We start from the raw sequence: 17,117 nt of genomic DNA, 5'->3' as shown, positions 1-17,117 counted from the left end.
TATTTATTGTTCATATTTTCTTTTAAATAAGAAAGAAAGGGAAAGAAACAAATAATAATAAATAATAATACTTTGGGAAAGCATTGTTTGTTTACAAAATAAACGAGTTATTATATGATATATTATAATATAAAATAAAAATTGAATTATAAGTGATAAAAATTGAAGAATTTTTTTTTTTAAATTTCAAATTTTAATTTCAAATCCTTTTTTTTTTTTTTTTTTTTGTAAATCGGAAAACAAAAATAATTATACAAGAATGATTTGCATAAACTCTTCCCATAATCGTTTTCATAAGTTCAATAAACGATTTAAGTTAAGATAATTTTGAAATACAAAATCTAATGATTTATAATAGACAAACACTATTTCAAACTCCTACTGTTGTTTATTTGTCCAATCTGTTTTTAACGTGTCTTACGCAAATCGAATCGGAAATTAATTTTAAAATGGTCAGACATCGAATTGGATGACTAACCGGTGAACTTTTATCGGCATCGCGGTGAGTAGCAGATAAATATAGTGACGAGACTTTTGTTTGCTTTTTAACGATAGAACTTTTAAGCTGAGACTCGTCAGCAGCGATCATTGTCCATTTCGATAAGAAACAGAATTTCCCACAAATATCGATTTTTTTTTATTAGGTACACGTACCATCTGTTTAATATTCTTTGTTTTAATCCAGTGAGAATATTCGATTTTTATGCCAGAATGATATTTCGAGTTTAAACATTATATTATTTTCTTCTTGTTCAATATTAAAAAAATTAAACATTCATAAGATAATATCGTATTAAAATAACTATTTAAATTAAATTATGTATAATTATTCTTGAAAATTCTTCTTTAAAACGAGCTGCTTCCAAAACGAGCACGATGATTTAATTTCGACGTTTAATTTCGGGCAAGCTTGCCATGCAATTCCAGATATTTTTCGTTAATTTCCCCGCTCGAGAATATATTTCTTTACGTCAAAAGCTTTCGACGTTTCGTTGTTCGAGGTGTGTCATATTTTTCACCAAGCATAAAAATCTTGGCAACTGGACAAAGTATCGTTTTCCCCTAATTTGCCGTCGATCAAGTTTAAAAATCGCTGTGTCACGGAATAATATTCGATCGATTTTTAACCAGTCCAACAAGGTTTTAATAACCGTGAATTCGTGGAATCTGTTCTTTTCAATTGGAAGCATGCGTTCTTCTTCCGATTGCTCTGACTAAATATTTCCATTGGATTTTCCGTATCGTTGGAAAAAATATTTTTTCAATCATTATTGTGTTAATCAATTTTATGAAAATAATTATTTATGAATATTATAGGAAGATTATTTTTATCATTATTTGTAAATGTATTATTTTTAAATTATAGAAATAGAAATAAATTTCGAAAAAGAAAACGATTTATCAAAATATTTCGTTATTTAATTATAAAATTTTAGAAAAATAATAATAATGGTGAATTTATTACATCTACAAAAAAGAATTTAAATTAAATTTTTGCTATGATCAATTTTAATTTTTAAAGATATTCTTTAAAATTTTTAATTTTTTTGCCATTTTCTTGGTTGCTTGACTTTGTTTTGTGATATTTGCTATTAAATTTGAAAACTTATTATTATAATATTTTTAAAATTAGAAATCTTTTGGAAGAAGCTTGTAGTACAAGTATTGATATTATATATAGATTTTTATATCTAGTTGCAATTATCTATTTTTTTTAATGTTCATAAAAACATAATAAGTATCATAAATTGTGATTTATAAACTTACAGTGATTATGACCAATTATGCTAATTTAATACTCTCAGCAATATAAATTTAATCAAGTTATTAATTACAGATAGAATTTTAATAAATAGGAATAGTATAAGAAAAATAATAGTAAAAGAAAATTTTTCTAATAAATAAATGTAATTTCATGCTATAAAATAAAGGAAAGAGGATGAAATGATCATTTATTAAAATCAATCAATTCTAAGAAAAAAGGAAGATTAGTTTTATATTTATTTTTGTTTAAAAAAGAAGAAAAGAAGATTTTTACTCACGTTATCATTTTGAAGCAGGCTGTAAGAATTATTCGAAGGTCCTGGGCTGGGTGACGTGAGCTCCGAAAGCTTGCTAGGAGATAATTTCTCGCTGGTTCCACCTTCTGCACTGTCGCTGCTTCCGCTGCCACTATAATTGTAGTATCGTTAATTGATATCTATTTTCAGCTACATTCGACTACATTTGCTTATACGAGAAATTCAATTTACTCGTAATAACAAGTATATTTCCTTGAATTATAATACAATGTAAATTATATTAACTTAAAATTTGCATAATTATTTTCCGTTTCTAAAATGTGATAATTAGTAAAATATAATTTTCAACGTAATTTCGAAGTTACATAATCGTCTATTCATCTGTACTCTACCATTGTATCATTGCATTGCCATGAAATCTATTTATATGTTAATCCCTATTTGTTTCCATCGAACAAAAAAACACAATAGTAGAAGAGTATGAACCACTTTTAATATCCGTAATATCTGATTATTTTTTAATAATAGAAAAACTAGTAAAATTCTAAGTTCTAACCAAAATTATTGTGATATATTTGTTAAAAATAACTAAATCACTCTACTAATAGAACTATTGATAAAATCACAATGAAATTCACAAAAACAATAAATTTCCTTTTCAGAAAAATATAATTTTCTCCCAATATCAACTCGTAAACATCACAAAAAAATACTTCATCCTTGTACTTCAAGCTTCAACGTACACCCACTACCGCCAAAATGCCACTACAGCACGGCAACCAATTCAAAATCACGTATCAATATTAAAAACCAATCCAAAATCCTTCTCAATCAATTTCGAACTTCCACCCAATAACTCTTCCTACTTTAAAAAACCTGGCAACTCGAATTTTACATGCATAGCGAGCAGCCCGTGTAATAAACATCGTAAAAAAGAAAAAAAACGAAAAAAAAAAAAAACATCGTCCACACATCGATCACATACGTCGAATATCATCCGTTTTTCATCGATTCGCGGTCGAATTCGTTTCTTCTCTTCTTCCTTTCTTTTCTTCCTTCGTCGAACAAATTTCGAGCCCCGTCGAACTTGAGATCGGCGCGAGATCGCGAAAAAAAAAAGTCGGCAGAGAAGAAGGCGAAGAGGAAGGCTCTTCTAGCTGGCGAGGATCGGCACTACCGGCGAGGCCATAGCCGCGGCAGGTATTATTAAAACCTAACAAGTACAAAGTGACTTGGTCGACCGGTTCGACGGTGCCACCGGCATAGCGCATTTAATTCTTCTACAATGTTCAACGTATATACGAGGCGACACTCTTTCCCGATCCCGTTGCTATGGAAACGTTGTCCTTGACCCTACAGGAACAGGGTCATCTTTTTCTCTCCGTTTGCTCGTTTTGCTCCACCGTGCTCCTCTCCCGGTGTCCGTGGACGTGGTCATTGTCGAGAGGTGGAATGGTCATGGGGGAGAGAGAGAAAGAGAGAGAGAGAGAGAGAGGAGGGGAGGGAGAGGAGGTGCTCGCCTCGCCACGGACAGGGAAATGCGGATCACGTATATACTGGGTGATCCTGTTAGATGCAATCGTCTGTTCTGTTACCTTGTTAACGAGGGAATTCGTGCGGGATTACTGGTTTGCTGGTTTTTTGCAGCAAGAGTGATAGCTGTAATTTATACGGGAGGAATTTTCAGAGATGCTTTGGAAAGCAGAGTTTCTCAATCCTTTTTTTTTTTTCTTTGCCACGTGATATGTTCATTAGTGACGAAATCCAAGCTGAAATCGTTGTTGTTACACAGATGGATAGAATCGTGGATGTTTGAGCGTGGTTTAGGATAGTGAAGTTTTTTGGAGTGATGATTATTATTATTATTATATGTAGCAGTATGTTAATGATTGAACGTGATTTAATATTCGGTTGAGAAACACTGGTTTGAAGTATGATTGGTGAGAAATATAGGGAGTAAGTTTTTTTTCCTTTGTACGAGTTTTCTCACTGCGTTGCTCGAATTTGATGAAAATTTATTACGAGGTGTTATCGATTATAAAATAAGATATTTGCAGAAAGAGAAATTCGATGTAATATTATGTGGATTTATGATCGATGTGTTAAAACATTTCATGGAATAATACGTGGAAGATGTGTGATTTATAAGAAATAGTAATTAATGAAAAATTATTCAAGGATATATATATAATTATTGCTAATCTTGATAGAAAAAAAACAAATATACATGGAATAAACAGAAAAAGATTGACTTGATTATATATTTGTCATTGCAATATTTTTATTCTAAGTACTTGTTTTCCCGATCAAAACTTTTCCTCTTGTTATTAATCTATCCGTTGAAATCGTATAATCAATGTAATTATAAACAATATTAATATTTATCATTTTCTTTTTTTCGTAAGAAACAATTTGAAACGTTAATAAACTTCCTTTATTTTAATTAATGGTAGGAAGCTGAATTATCTATCAGATATACAAAATGATCGTTTAAATGTAATCCATCGGTGTGATTATCTTGTTAGAATTCGAGAAGATTATTTTAAATAAAGATCTTTTGACAAAATGAATGTAAAATAAAAAATGAAATTTAAACGCAACATCGAGGTCAGATTTATTCTGGCTGTTAACCTTCTTTTTTTTTCTGGTACATCAGCACGTGCTGCAATCAAGAGTGAAATCAGTTTTGTAATTTAGTTGGAATTGATGGCAACACATTGCGAGGAATTATATAAAGAAATTTATCATATAATATGTTAAATCATCACCGTTGAAATAAAGAAATGTTCTTTAAATGAATTTTAAAATGATTAGGAAATCTAAAAAGACTTATTAATTTCTGATTATTAAAAATTTTTTTACATTAAATTAAATTTAAATGAAAGAATTGTTTCGCTAAAATAAGTTTCTTTTTAATTTTCTTTATAATATTCAAATCTTTTGCTGATTCATCGATATCTCATAAGAATTTTTTTCTCATTAGTTGCACAAGTATATAATTATTTAAAAAAACAGCCGTGTCGATTTTATGTTTCTTACAAACATCATCTTAATTCTAACTTTAAACATTTTTTCCTCAAAATCACGTTTCCAAATAAAACTTTATATTTACGTATGTATGATTGAAAAAATGATTACGTAAAATCTCAAAGAGATAGCTTTCTATAGAATTCACTATTATGTATCTAAAATTTTATTACAGATATTATAATTTAACATGGAATATTCTAAAAATTCGATATGAAAAAAAAAAAAGACAAAATTTATATAAACTCACAAGTATCGATGACGAAGTTCACGCGAGCGCATTTCCAAGGGTCGACAACAATGCTCGCAAAGCCAATCCTTAGAGGTAACGTAAAACCGATTGCTGGTGAGGAAAGTGATCAAGCTGCACCCTCTGAGCCTAGCCTCGTTAAAAACGGACGTACCCACCTCCCTCGCGTTCATTCTCGTGCATTATCGTCCCCTTAATTCGCACCCTCTTGCGTCCAACGCACGCAACCCTTTCGCGTTCACCTCGAGAAATTCTTCGAACACGACCTCTGGCAAATTTTCAACTGCACACCTTTAATTTCGACTCACTTTCGACCACCTTCTCCAACAATAAATATTTCCGTTCCTTTCCTCCTCTCTTTTAATGATCTTTTACGCCTTGCCTGTGTTTTCACCTTCGAGACACGCACGCATCAGTTCACGAGATTAATAGCGTTATTACACGCTTGTACGTCGTATATTTGAATCGTTCTTGGACTTGAAGCTCTGGAAAAATTATATATAATTTTGTCTTCTGCTCGAAGGAAAATATTTTGATTTTCATTCAAATATTATGAAATTTTTCGAAAAATGTTATGTATACTTTCACTTTTGTTATTTTCTTCTTGCAAATAAATATTCATTTATATTATTACTAGTTTGATTAATCGATACTTGTTATACATTATGTATCGAAATCTTCAATAATTCACTCAGTATGTAAGAAATTTTAAAGAAATCATATAATTCTTTTTATAATTGAATTGTTTTATCATTGATTTTGCTTAAGTTTACACAGAAAATTTTCAATTATTGTCAATTTAATTCTCAATTATTGAAATGAAATATAATTACATATGATATATCGATTAACTTTTATTTACATTATTTCAATTTTTTTCATTACCTGTTATTTATCATCGACGATTTCTTTAGATCATCGATCGAACTTTTTATACGATATTTCCGTTCTATGATGAATCTCGATACTGCTTAAAATTTTTACGATTATACTACCAATCAAATAAATCTTTACACCGCTTTGTTCATCGTTGTTTGCATTGCCGCAATGTTCTTTGCTTTGTGTGATCTCGCAATACTACGATGCGTCGATTTTCTTCTTCGAATAAATGTTATTCAAATTGCATTTATCATTTCCATTATACTCGACGCGACGAAACTCTATCCCTCGCCATCGTTTCTCGCCTTATTTTCAAACTATAAGAGCCAGGAAACGCTCGAAATACGAGGCATCTCGAATACCATATTTTTTCCCCGCGATATAACATTCGTGAAACTTTGATCGATAAGGTTTCTTCAAGTTTCGTCCAAGTCTTTCGTTCAAGCATTTATCTTATCGCTTAAGTAAAATTTCAAATTTTTCTTTCTTCAAAACGATGAGTAAGATTCTCTTTAAGATTTTCTCATTATCGAACACAGCCGTTTATGTAATCCAGGTATTTCTCCCAAGAATCTTCTTCGTTACACATCTTTCCTTAAGATCTTTTCTTATTCGTTAACTTTTATTTAGAAGGAAATATGTATTTCATTCACTGTACAAATTTTAATTCTACTCTCTCCATTCATCCCTCCATTTTTCAAACATCTTTTCCCTCCCAATATTCTCTTCTTCCTCACTACACGCACTTTCATCAACGGTTCATCATAACGTTCACGATTTCCAAAAAGATCTACGCCTCGATCTTCGAACTAATTTTCATCCTTCCATCACCAAACATCTTCCAACAACTTTCAACTTGTCTATCTTATCAAAGCTATCCCAACTGCCAATATTTCCTTCTTCTTCCTATACACAGTTTTCATCAATTACAACGAACGACGACAACGACGACGACGACGACGAAAACGACGTGTCAACAGCGTTAGCTAACCGCGGAAAGGCAGCTCGCTGCCGCAGATACCGTATCGCCTGATAACACCCCACCCGAACGTGTCCAAGTTACGCTTGGGACAAGCGAGAGGGCCCGATAAAGCGTTTTATTGCGGTCGACGCAATCAGCCGGGTAATCTGGTGATCGTCGACGCCGATTCGGACGCATGCTGGCGGCGATACACACCCGCGACGCCTCTCTTCTGCCTCCTCGGCGGCGTCAAGGCTGCTGCGACACCTTTTACTCTCGATGGGTTTCCAGTTTCGCGGAACTGGAGGGATTAAAAGAGGCGTAGTGCGTATTTTATTCCTTGCTTGCACAATCCGTTCCATTTAGAGACGGTGAGAGAGAGAGAGAGAGAGAGAGAGAGAGAGAGAGAGAAAAAAGAGATTTCTGCTCGTTACGCGAAGATCTATTGGGTGCCATGGTAGAGTGGTATTGGCCATTGGTTAGGAATTGGATCGATTTCAATATGTTGTCACGAAGTTAACGATAAGTTGGTTCGTTTGGTTATAGGAATTTATATGAATAGAAGTTTAGTAATTGATCACTTGATTATGTAATATAATGGCAATTATTAAAATTAAAGAATTTGTTAATTTCAACGATAAAATTATAAATTTTTAAAGGAATGAAATTTGGAAAAGAAATATTGTATTTTATGTACCGTTTTTTTAAAGTGACTCTTTAACTTTGATATTAAGGATATTTGATACGTATTATATGTATTTTAAGAGAAATTTATGAAATTTGCTCGTATAAATTCTTATTGAACGAAGAAAAATCTTTTCTATTATTAACACATATATAGAACCATTACTGGCGAAAATGATGGCATGTATAATCATTCATAGGCAATTTCGTCATTCACAAGTATAAAATGACTATATTTACTATACACTTACTGAGAAACACTATCATGTCACTTTTACATTTCTAATTCTTATTAAATATTATGTAATCATGCTATTTAAAACTTAAAAAAAAAAAGTCAGTTAATGTCCACATTTTCATTTCATGTCCATTATCATTTAAATAAATTATGATATTTGCATACATATTTCTTAATTACTTATATTTGAAATAAAGAAAAAGACAATAAAAGTTGAAAATATCGTTTTAAATTTGACAAAGATACTCGTTTCTTTGTTCCGTCTCTCAAGATGGACATTTTTATCGAGAAAAACACATGAATCGTGAAATGGAAATGTTGAAATTCTGACGTGCTGTACTGTCGAACGCAAACCGTGCAATTTTCGTCTGTTTTCACTTCCTTAGAAAAGCAAACAGAAGAATGCACGATTTACATCTTAAAAGCGACATGATTGAACACGTGACTCACCTTTCTGTTGGCCCCGTTGAGTAACTGGAGGATTCTTCGCCTGATTCAACGCTGTTGAAAGAAGTACAATTCAACTTTCTTTCTTCCCATTGCGACCGAACTTCGTCTTGCACTCTTCGTTTCAATTCTTCTACTCTTCGTCTTTCTTCCGAAATTACTTGGCTGCCTGTAATAGAGAAAACCAATGCCAATTTGATTTATAATAAAAAAATAAAATAGTACCTGTTAACTAAATCAAATTCTTTAATTAATACATATATTGTAAGAACAACTATATTACTAAAGAAAATTTTTCACTTCAATTTCATATTTACTATCTTGGATCAAACTATTGTTGAATTGAATTAATTTTAACCAATATATATATATATATTTTTTTTTTTCGTACACAAAACGAATGAAATGTATAGATAGTAAAAATCTAAAATCTAATTAAATATTTTTAGAAGAATTGTAATTGAACGCTTTAAAATTTTTTTTGTAAAAAGAAAGATAAAATACTTGTTGTAGATAATTAATACATCTGAAAATTATCTAGTTTAATTAACTTTTACATACCCATGGAATTCTTCACAAATGATCACTGTAATTGAATTTTATTATATAATAGTTTATGAAAAATGTCAAACACTCTATTTACTCTGTTACCTAATTTTTATTATATTTACATTAAATTATGTAATATTTACCTTGTTTTGCTAAGTGAAGCTGTCGATTTCTCTCAATTTCCTTGAGGGACTCGATAGTCTTCCTTCCCAAGCTGCCCTGATTGTTTACAATGGGAGAGTCAGTGGTGACCCTGGAGATCCTGTCGAAGTCTTCCCTGCTCGGAGATCGTTTCTCATCGCTACTCTCACAAGAATTTTGCGCCAACTTTGTCAGTTCATCATTAATCGCTCTTACTCGGTTTCGACCCTATCACGACAATAGATAACAGATCAAACAAAAAATCAAAGATTAAATATTAAATACAAATTAATTTATATTTGTTTTCTTAAAGTAGATGGTTTATAATTGAAATTAATACGTTTACTAACTTCTTCCAACCGTTTCAAATGCGTTAATTTTTGTCTTTCGAGACTTCTAGCTTCTTTAGTCGCGGTGCTTTTCGCTTCAGATCTCTGCGCTTCCAAGTGGTTCAATCGAGCCTTCCTAGTCTCTATCTTGGCCGTCAATTCGCTCAAGTATCTGGAACAGATATTTGCATCATTAATTCTATGTTAAACTCAAATGTCAATTACCATCTTGAAGATACATATAATAAAGAAAATTTGTAAATAGTTTTGCAGAAGAAATATTCTGTTTTCTATTGTAAATTCTTTTTAGCCAAGTGAAAAAAGAATTAAAAATAAATTTTAAAATAGTAACGGAATATAGAACAAGAAATATATCATAGATAAAAATAAGATTAGAATATCTAAATATATATACATTTCTTAACTCTGATCATACGTATTATTTTTTCATAAAGATAATATCTTTACAAAATATATTAACAATAAATTTTCTCTATCAATTCCTTTCAAAACTTCGTGCATTCAATTCAAAAAATAGTATCAATTATATTTTAATCACATTTTCATATCACGACAGTGTTAAGCTAAGTTTTTATAGTGACAAAAATAATGAAAGAACGATTTATTACCAAGAGGATGGGAAGAATAGAAAACCGACAAGGATTTAAAAGGATTTATCCATATAATCGTACATGAAATAGATTTACCTCTGTAATTCTTCCCTAGTAGCCAGTTTACTCGCTTCTTCTTCCAGATGATGAAACTCCAAATCCTCAAATGCCTTCCTCTCTGACTCGAGGACGTCTTGTTGAGCCATAAGCTTCTCACTGATATCCTGTTGCACGGTTTCCTCCGTACAATTCGCCAACTCCTCCTCCAAGCGGCTGCAAGTCTGCTGAGCCCTTTGCACTCTTTGCTTCGCCTCTGCTTGCAAATTCGCCTGACTGGTGTTATCCTCGGCCATCTGTCTCTCGAGCTCGTTTATCCGCATCTGTACTTTTATCTTTTCGCCCTCGTCCTGACTCAGTTTCAACGATTCCGACTCGTACTCTGCAGAGAGCAGTGCCTTTTCTAATTCGAGCTGTTCACACACAATGCAAATACACGATCGGTTAAAAAAAAAATTATTAAGTTTCGAGCGTATCGTAAAAGTTTCATTAACAACCTGTTCTAAATTTTGTTTTAAAAATTTGAATGGGGAAAAAAGAAAAACGAGCTTCCTCATGTTATTTTTATCGTTTTTTTTTTTTTTTTTTTTTCAGGATTTAATATATTGCTCGATGAACGAATGATGACTGAACACGCTCGAAGAAGAAAGGATAGAATCTTATCTCTATGCGAAATACAAATGATAAATTTTAAGACAAACTCAGATAAGGGGATAAAGAGCTGTCGATGATCTTTAGTATTGAACGCACTCATATCTTTTAACGTTGAAAAGAAAATAAAAATATCTTTAAAATTGGTATCAGAAAGAAAAATTGGAAGAAAATAATATTTTTCATATTCTTTTTTAAAATACAAGAAATACTTTGCAACTCTAATCTTCTTACAATCGCTATAGCCTATACATAATCAGTTAAAAGAAAAGTTAAATCACACCAACCTCCCTACTAATCTCCTCCTCTTGAATCTCAATATCCGCCACGCTCCTCTTCAATATATCCATATTACCAAGGATATGCAATTTTTCATTCTGAAGAAACTCTATGTACTTCTTCCTATCCTCTTCCTCGAGTTCCTTCCTCTCTTTCTCAGCCTTAGCTTCGTTCGATTTCGCGTTGTCCTTCTCCGAATTATTCTTTTTAGGGATCGTGCAAATTTCTTTGGACTTGGAAAGCATGGAAAGCTGCTCGATAGCTTCCAGAAGGTCGTCGTTCGATATCGCCAGCTTGTTCTCGATCATCTCGCACGAGTTCGACAACTGGCCATTCTTCTTTGGCATGGAATGATTGTTTTGATTGTTGTTCTGCACGGAATTAATCACTACATTCTCGTATAAGCTTACGTTTCCATTCATCGAGTTACCATAATTTCGCGAATACTTGTTTTGTTGCCCATTGATCCTGGTCCCGTTCAATTGGATCGTTCCGTAAGTGTCTTTCGTTGGATCGATGATCTTTCCATAACCTACATCGTTATTGTTCAACATCGATCCATCGATGGTTGTATTCTCATAGCCTGAGCTACGAGCTTGCGAGATCGAGCCGGAAAAAGTATGGTCCCCGTTGCCAAGAACGTTTGGCCACATCGTCGATTGATTATTGTTATTATTGTTTGGCACAATTGATTGTAGATGATCTTGCGTTTGATTGTCCGGATGATTCGTCGTCTGGTTTCGACGATTGCTCGGCGAATTGCCGTTTTGGAACACCATTTTCGAATTTTGTACGTTCACGTTCTCGTACGAAGCCGAGTTTGATTGTTTCGTGGTGTCGAAGGAGAAGTGAGGTTGACTTTTTGATGGGCTCTTCGGGCTGTCGAACGGTGAATTATAGCCGAGGCGTTTGTCTCGTGGTAGCGAGCCATTCGTTTTGATTCTGTGAAACAAAATATCGAGATATTGTAGAGACTTAAAGTACAAAAGAGATCTATTGATAATATTTTAGCAGAAATACAACAAAAATTACTTTGACATAATACTTTATAAAAACATGCAGCGTGTATTGTTATATGAGAAGATCTACAATTCGATTTTTCTATTTATTTCAAAAATACAAAGTAGTCAAGTCCTCTTCTCCTAAAAGAGAAGAAGAGTCTTGCAATTGCTACGTAATACACGCTACATACAACGCATTAACAATCGTGGACGACGATATCAAAAGAGTACGGTAAACGATTTCGTGTCAATGAAAATAACCCATTCACCTGTTGGGTTGCCTGGGCTTCTCCACGGTACTCTGCCTCTCGTACTCGGCACACATGGCAAGGATCTCCTCGAGTCTCATTTTCTCTTGTCTCTCGACCTCCTGTTCCCGTAGCCTCTCCTCTTGCGCCTGTTTCCTCTTGTTCTCCGCCTCTCGTCGCTTATTCTCCGCGTCGATCTGCCTCTCCCTCAGCTCTTCCAGCGAGCAACCGCTTCCAATGCTGGGGGTCGGGCTCTTCACCCGGCCGAAACCTCTCTTCGGCTCGTTGTACTTCGGATTTCGATTGAACGCTGGGCTAGGCGGTTGTATCCTCTTGATATTCGGATTCGATCCAAATCCTTGCGCCCCGCCCACGCTCCTCAAGTTTGCACCGCAGAAATTCCCGTTGCTAGGGCTGTTGCAGATGTTAGGATTCGAGCCGAACTTTTCCAACTGGAGATACTCGGTCGTGGTGGTTTTGGTCACGATCAGACTTTGACTCATGTCGAAATCTCTCAAATCGTCCAGGTCGGTCGATCTTTGACAGGTGAAGCTCCGTGACATTAGCTCCGCTTGATTATTAACATTGTTCTTCGGCGTCGTTTGACTCTGATTGTTGTTCTCGTTGTTGTTGTCTCGGTAGTATGGCTTGTAGGTTTTCAGATACGATTCTGCCGTCGAGTACATTTGAATCTGATTGTGATTCGGGGACGAAATGTTCTGATACTGGTGGTTAGGTGTGCTGGATCTACTGACTGGCCTGATCTCCGCCCTTTGACGATTCTCGTCGCTGCAGTAGTTGGGAGAGGAAGAGACGAAACAACCGCCTGGGGAGGATGTGTTGAGCAAATGGCCGGGTGGTGTATTCGGACAACTTCTTTCCAAATTCGTCAAATTTTGCAAAGGTGAATTGTTGTTGCTATTCTTTAGCGAGATTAGACTGGAGGATCTCGAGTGGCCGAGAATTTGATCGGCGGGCACGTTGGTTGTAATGGCGCCCGCTGGAAACACTTTTGGCGAGACACAATTGTTCCTATTCTGCTTCGACAACATCTCGAATTTCGTTAGTTTCCCCAGGAAACCCATCTCCTCGTCCGAGCAAGAATTTCTCGGAGATTTTCGCGGTGCAACCGGTGGTTTCCTTTCCAGATGATAGTTCTCTTGAAGTTGGCCGTCCGGCAGAGAGAAGCTTATTGGCGCCATGGAGATTCTCGAGTGTGGCAGTACCGATCGTAATTGTTTCGCCTCGGCTGGATGGTTAAAGCGCATATAGTTGGATCTACCGATGGACAGCATGCAACCTGAAACGTTAAATTTCTATGTAAAATCATGTGGAAAGATTTTTCAATTTTTAATATTTTTTGAAACATATATTCCTTTATTTCACTTTATATTAGAATATTTCTAGAAATATAAATGTTAAATAAAACAAAGAAATATGGAAAAAGAACGAATAAATATTTCGTAATAATTCAAAAATTGAAATTTTTCACATTTACTTACATCACATTTTAACAAGTTAAATACATTATAATAAAAGATGAAAGGAAAAAATTAAATTTTCTTTTGATAAAAATGAAATTGTTTTCTAGAAACTCTACAATCACCAATTTTAATATTGTTAAAAATATGAAATTTAATTTCAGCAAGAGAAAATTAACCAAGTGACACCTTTATAAAAAAAGGTTGTACTTGGCCATTCGTATGTAAGTCAAGGTCTTACCTTGAGCGAGTCTCACAGGCGAATTTATCGGTACACCATCGACTGCCGTGCTTCCATTTATGGGGTGAAGAGTGACCACGCCGTTATTGTTTTCAATCGTGCAATGAATGGACTCGACGCCAGTACCAACGACAGAAATATCCGCATCTCGGCTTGATCCAAGGGTTAACTTACCTAAACAAGAAAAAAAATATATATATATATATAGAACAAATTATAATTAATTTAATTCGAGAGAGAATTAATCATCAATTGGTAGAGAAGAGTTATATTTTTTTAAACGTAAAAGAAATATTCTGCTCTTTTTTTAATGCAATGAATATATTTAAAAACTGGTTTATAACAAAGTTTATAAAATAATGGACAATAGTGGACAAATGTCTTGGAGGAAACAAAGATCGAATGAATCGAGGAGTTGGAGAGCGTGAGACGAAAATAAGCTGGATTACAACGAGTGCACTAAATCTGAGAATAATGCTGCATGTAACATGGTTTTCGAGAAATGCGTGATACAAATTTAACTATTATTCTAGATGGGAAAGAAACCGGTGCCAACCGTACGCGCAACTTCGAAAATCTCCAACTTGGTACTAAATCGTTTGAGGAACTGTGTTTGTACATACACGCTTTCATCTTCGTAAATTTACTGTCTTGCTTCGCGAAGTTGAGCCACGAACTTCAAAGGCATTTTGCACATACTGGGTGCTGGATATCGAATTTGTACACGTGTGGAAACAGGATAATTTGAATGAAAGGTATTTATATTTTTAATATGCGTGTTTCGTCCATTGTTTAAATGAAATTGGATAATTTGTGCGAATTTTGCGAAGATTTATAAAAGCTTATTTCTTTAACAAATACAGAAGGAAGAAAATGATAGAATTTACTTTACTTGAGTAGAATATACTCCAAATATGCGCATCGCGATTCGTTTTCTCCGCAGCGTTATTATAGGTTTGTGTAATTTAACGCTTAAATGAAGGAAGTCGAAGAAGTTCAATGGTGCATTTGCTTGATTGGACAATTAGACGGCGAGCAAGGATGTTATGAATTAGTTGCCGGGCCGTGGTTAATTGGGTTTTTGTTGAATTGGAGAAATGACGTGGGAGAGAAGTAAATGAAAGTACAATTGAATTAAAAATTGATGTGTTCTGATTCGTTCGTCCGTGTTGTGTTTAACTCTCGAAAATCAATACTTTACGACGAGAAGTCTAAATCTAGATTTACTTAGCAAATCTTCACGAGGCTACATATCCGTGAAACAAAAATAGAATTAGACTTTCGATATCTTAATATAGCACTTTCTTTTTTTTACAATTGAAAACTATTAAGAACACATCCAAAAAAAAAAAGAGCCACGCATCACTCATAATCGAACACGAAAAATGAATCAGAAATTTGAATTCCAATTTTTCGAATACCATTTCAACCCCTTCCACTATATAACCTTTTCCTAAGAATTCTGCTGAAAGAGGTAGTATCTCTAAGCTAATATCTCACATAATAATTAAACCAACCAACCAAAACGATTTATCAAAAATATTTCAACCATCTAATAAAACTAGTCGAACAATCTTCAAGCATACACTCGAATAACTATGGAATAACTATAGACCCGTCAAGTGGTGTCTAATAATACATCCGCCTGATAACTTCCGGTCCCCTTGCGCAACCTCGATCGAAACGAGCCAACGACTCGATTAATTTCGAAAAGATTGATTGATAAAATCGCACGGGAGCCAACGACAAAGGCGTTGAAAACCGAGTTTACCACCTTTTCGAGCAGTGGAATGCAGGGAACAAGAATAAGACCACCAACCGCGTCACTTTTCGCAGGATATCCCCCGTGAAAGGGTCGGCTCGATCATTAACGCGAAATAACTTTAGTTAGAGTATATACCGGGATCTACGAGAGAAACCGAGTAAATCGCCGCGCATTCTACAAAGGACTGGGATGTTATATTTAGTTTTGGCGCGGTCGTCCACTCTCTCGCGCATTTTCGGTCTTTTTGGAAAAGCTTCCGCCACGCAACGTTCAAAATACACCTCTCGCGCAGAGGGGTGAAGAAGAAGACTCGCCTACTTTGCGAAACGCGACGATTTTCGAGAATTGCTCTTTTCTCTTTCTCTCTCCCTTTTTTTTTAATTTCTTTCTCTCTTCTTCGTTCCGTTTCATACGGTTGTCATCAGATGATTTGTAAAATGTAAATATTTTGGATTCCACGAGGGTTGGTGGTAATAAGGATGGAATCGAGGGAATTTTGTTCTCTCTTTTTTTTTTTTGATGAAAACGAGATAAAAAAAAAGAATGTGTATCTTTCTTCTTATTAGTATCGATAATTATAATGGAGGATTGAATCATGTGAACAATTTGTGTTGAAAATTTGTTCCATACTTTAAATTTATCCTAGAATGTAGATTTTTTAATAATTTTAACGACCTTGCCAATATATATATCAAGATCATTGAATTTTATTTTAAATAATTGGTTAATGAAATGAGAATTTAATTCGAAGAACTTTATTCGCGTAATGTTATGCGAACAGCTCGGCGATCCATATCGCGAAAACCCACAAGTTTCCAATAAAACGAGTTTCACTCGCTCGTAGCAGCTCCACCACAGAACAGCTCTATCTGCATTCCAGTTCTAGCTTCGTAGCAATGAATTAACAAAATTGACGGCGTTGCGTAACACCCGATAAATCCGTAGTGATCCGTAGCTGCGATTCCGGCAGGAGTATGTGCAATTACACCGACCGAATCGCATCTACAACCGCTGCAAACTGTAATTCCATCAACACTGATGGACCATCATCCCGTGTAATCTACACGCTAAACGATCCTCGATCACCCAACAACCAGTCACGAAATTCTTAATAAATAGGGGGAGGGAGAAACGGATTTAGAAACTTTAGATTCTTCGTGATATTTTGTAATGTTTTTTTCCACAAGATCATTCGATAGAGTTTAATTATTTGGAAATAAATTATTATGTATGTTCTTACACTCGTGAATATCTATT

The 17,117-nt window shown here is 34.3% G+C and overlaps 1 protein-coding gene across 2 annotated transcripts in view; it reads right to left on the bottom strand.

The window, feature by feature from the left end:
- Positions 1–17,117, bottom strand: part of LOC100871905 (uncharacterized) — a 68,706-nt gene that overhangs the window by 9,472 nt on the left and 42,117 nt on the right. The window contains exons 3-10 of one of the 2 annotated variants that reach the window (XM_086914853.1): positions 14,096–14,269; positions 12,395–13,673; positions 11,133–12,066; positions 10,234–10,607; positions 9,548–9,698; positions 9,200–9,425; positions 8,511–8,676; positions 2,043–2,172 (exon numbers count right to left, since the gene is read on the bottom strand). In XM_086914853.1, the coding sequence (XP_086770979.1) occupies positions 2,043–2,172; positions 8,511–8,676; positions 9,200–9,425; positions 9,548–9,698; positions 10,234–10,607; positions 11,133–12,066; positions 12,395–13,673; positions 14,096–14,269 (3,434 nt within the window). Of the gene's footprint in view, positions 1–2,042; positions 2,173–5,466; positions 5,784–8,510; positions 8,677–9,199; positions 9,426–9,547; positions 9,699–10,233; positions 10,608–11,132; positions 12,067–12,394; positions 13,674–14,095; positions 14,270–17,117 lie in introns of those variants that run through there. The other variant, XM_086914854.1, reaches the window with a different exon arrangement.

The sequence above is a fragment of the Apis florea genome, unplaced genomic scaffold (assembly GCF_048593485.1).
Source record: "Apis florea isolate Af1SG1 unplaced genomic scaffold, ASM4859348v1 contig_3747_pilon, whole genome shotgun sequence".
Taxonomy (NCBI): Eukaryota; Metazoa; Arthropoda; class Insecta; order Hymenoptera; family Apidae; genus Apis; species Apis florea.
The sequence above is the reverse complement of the archived record's forward strand: the minus strand, read 5'-3'. Positions and strand labels throughout refer to the sequence as shown.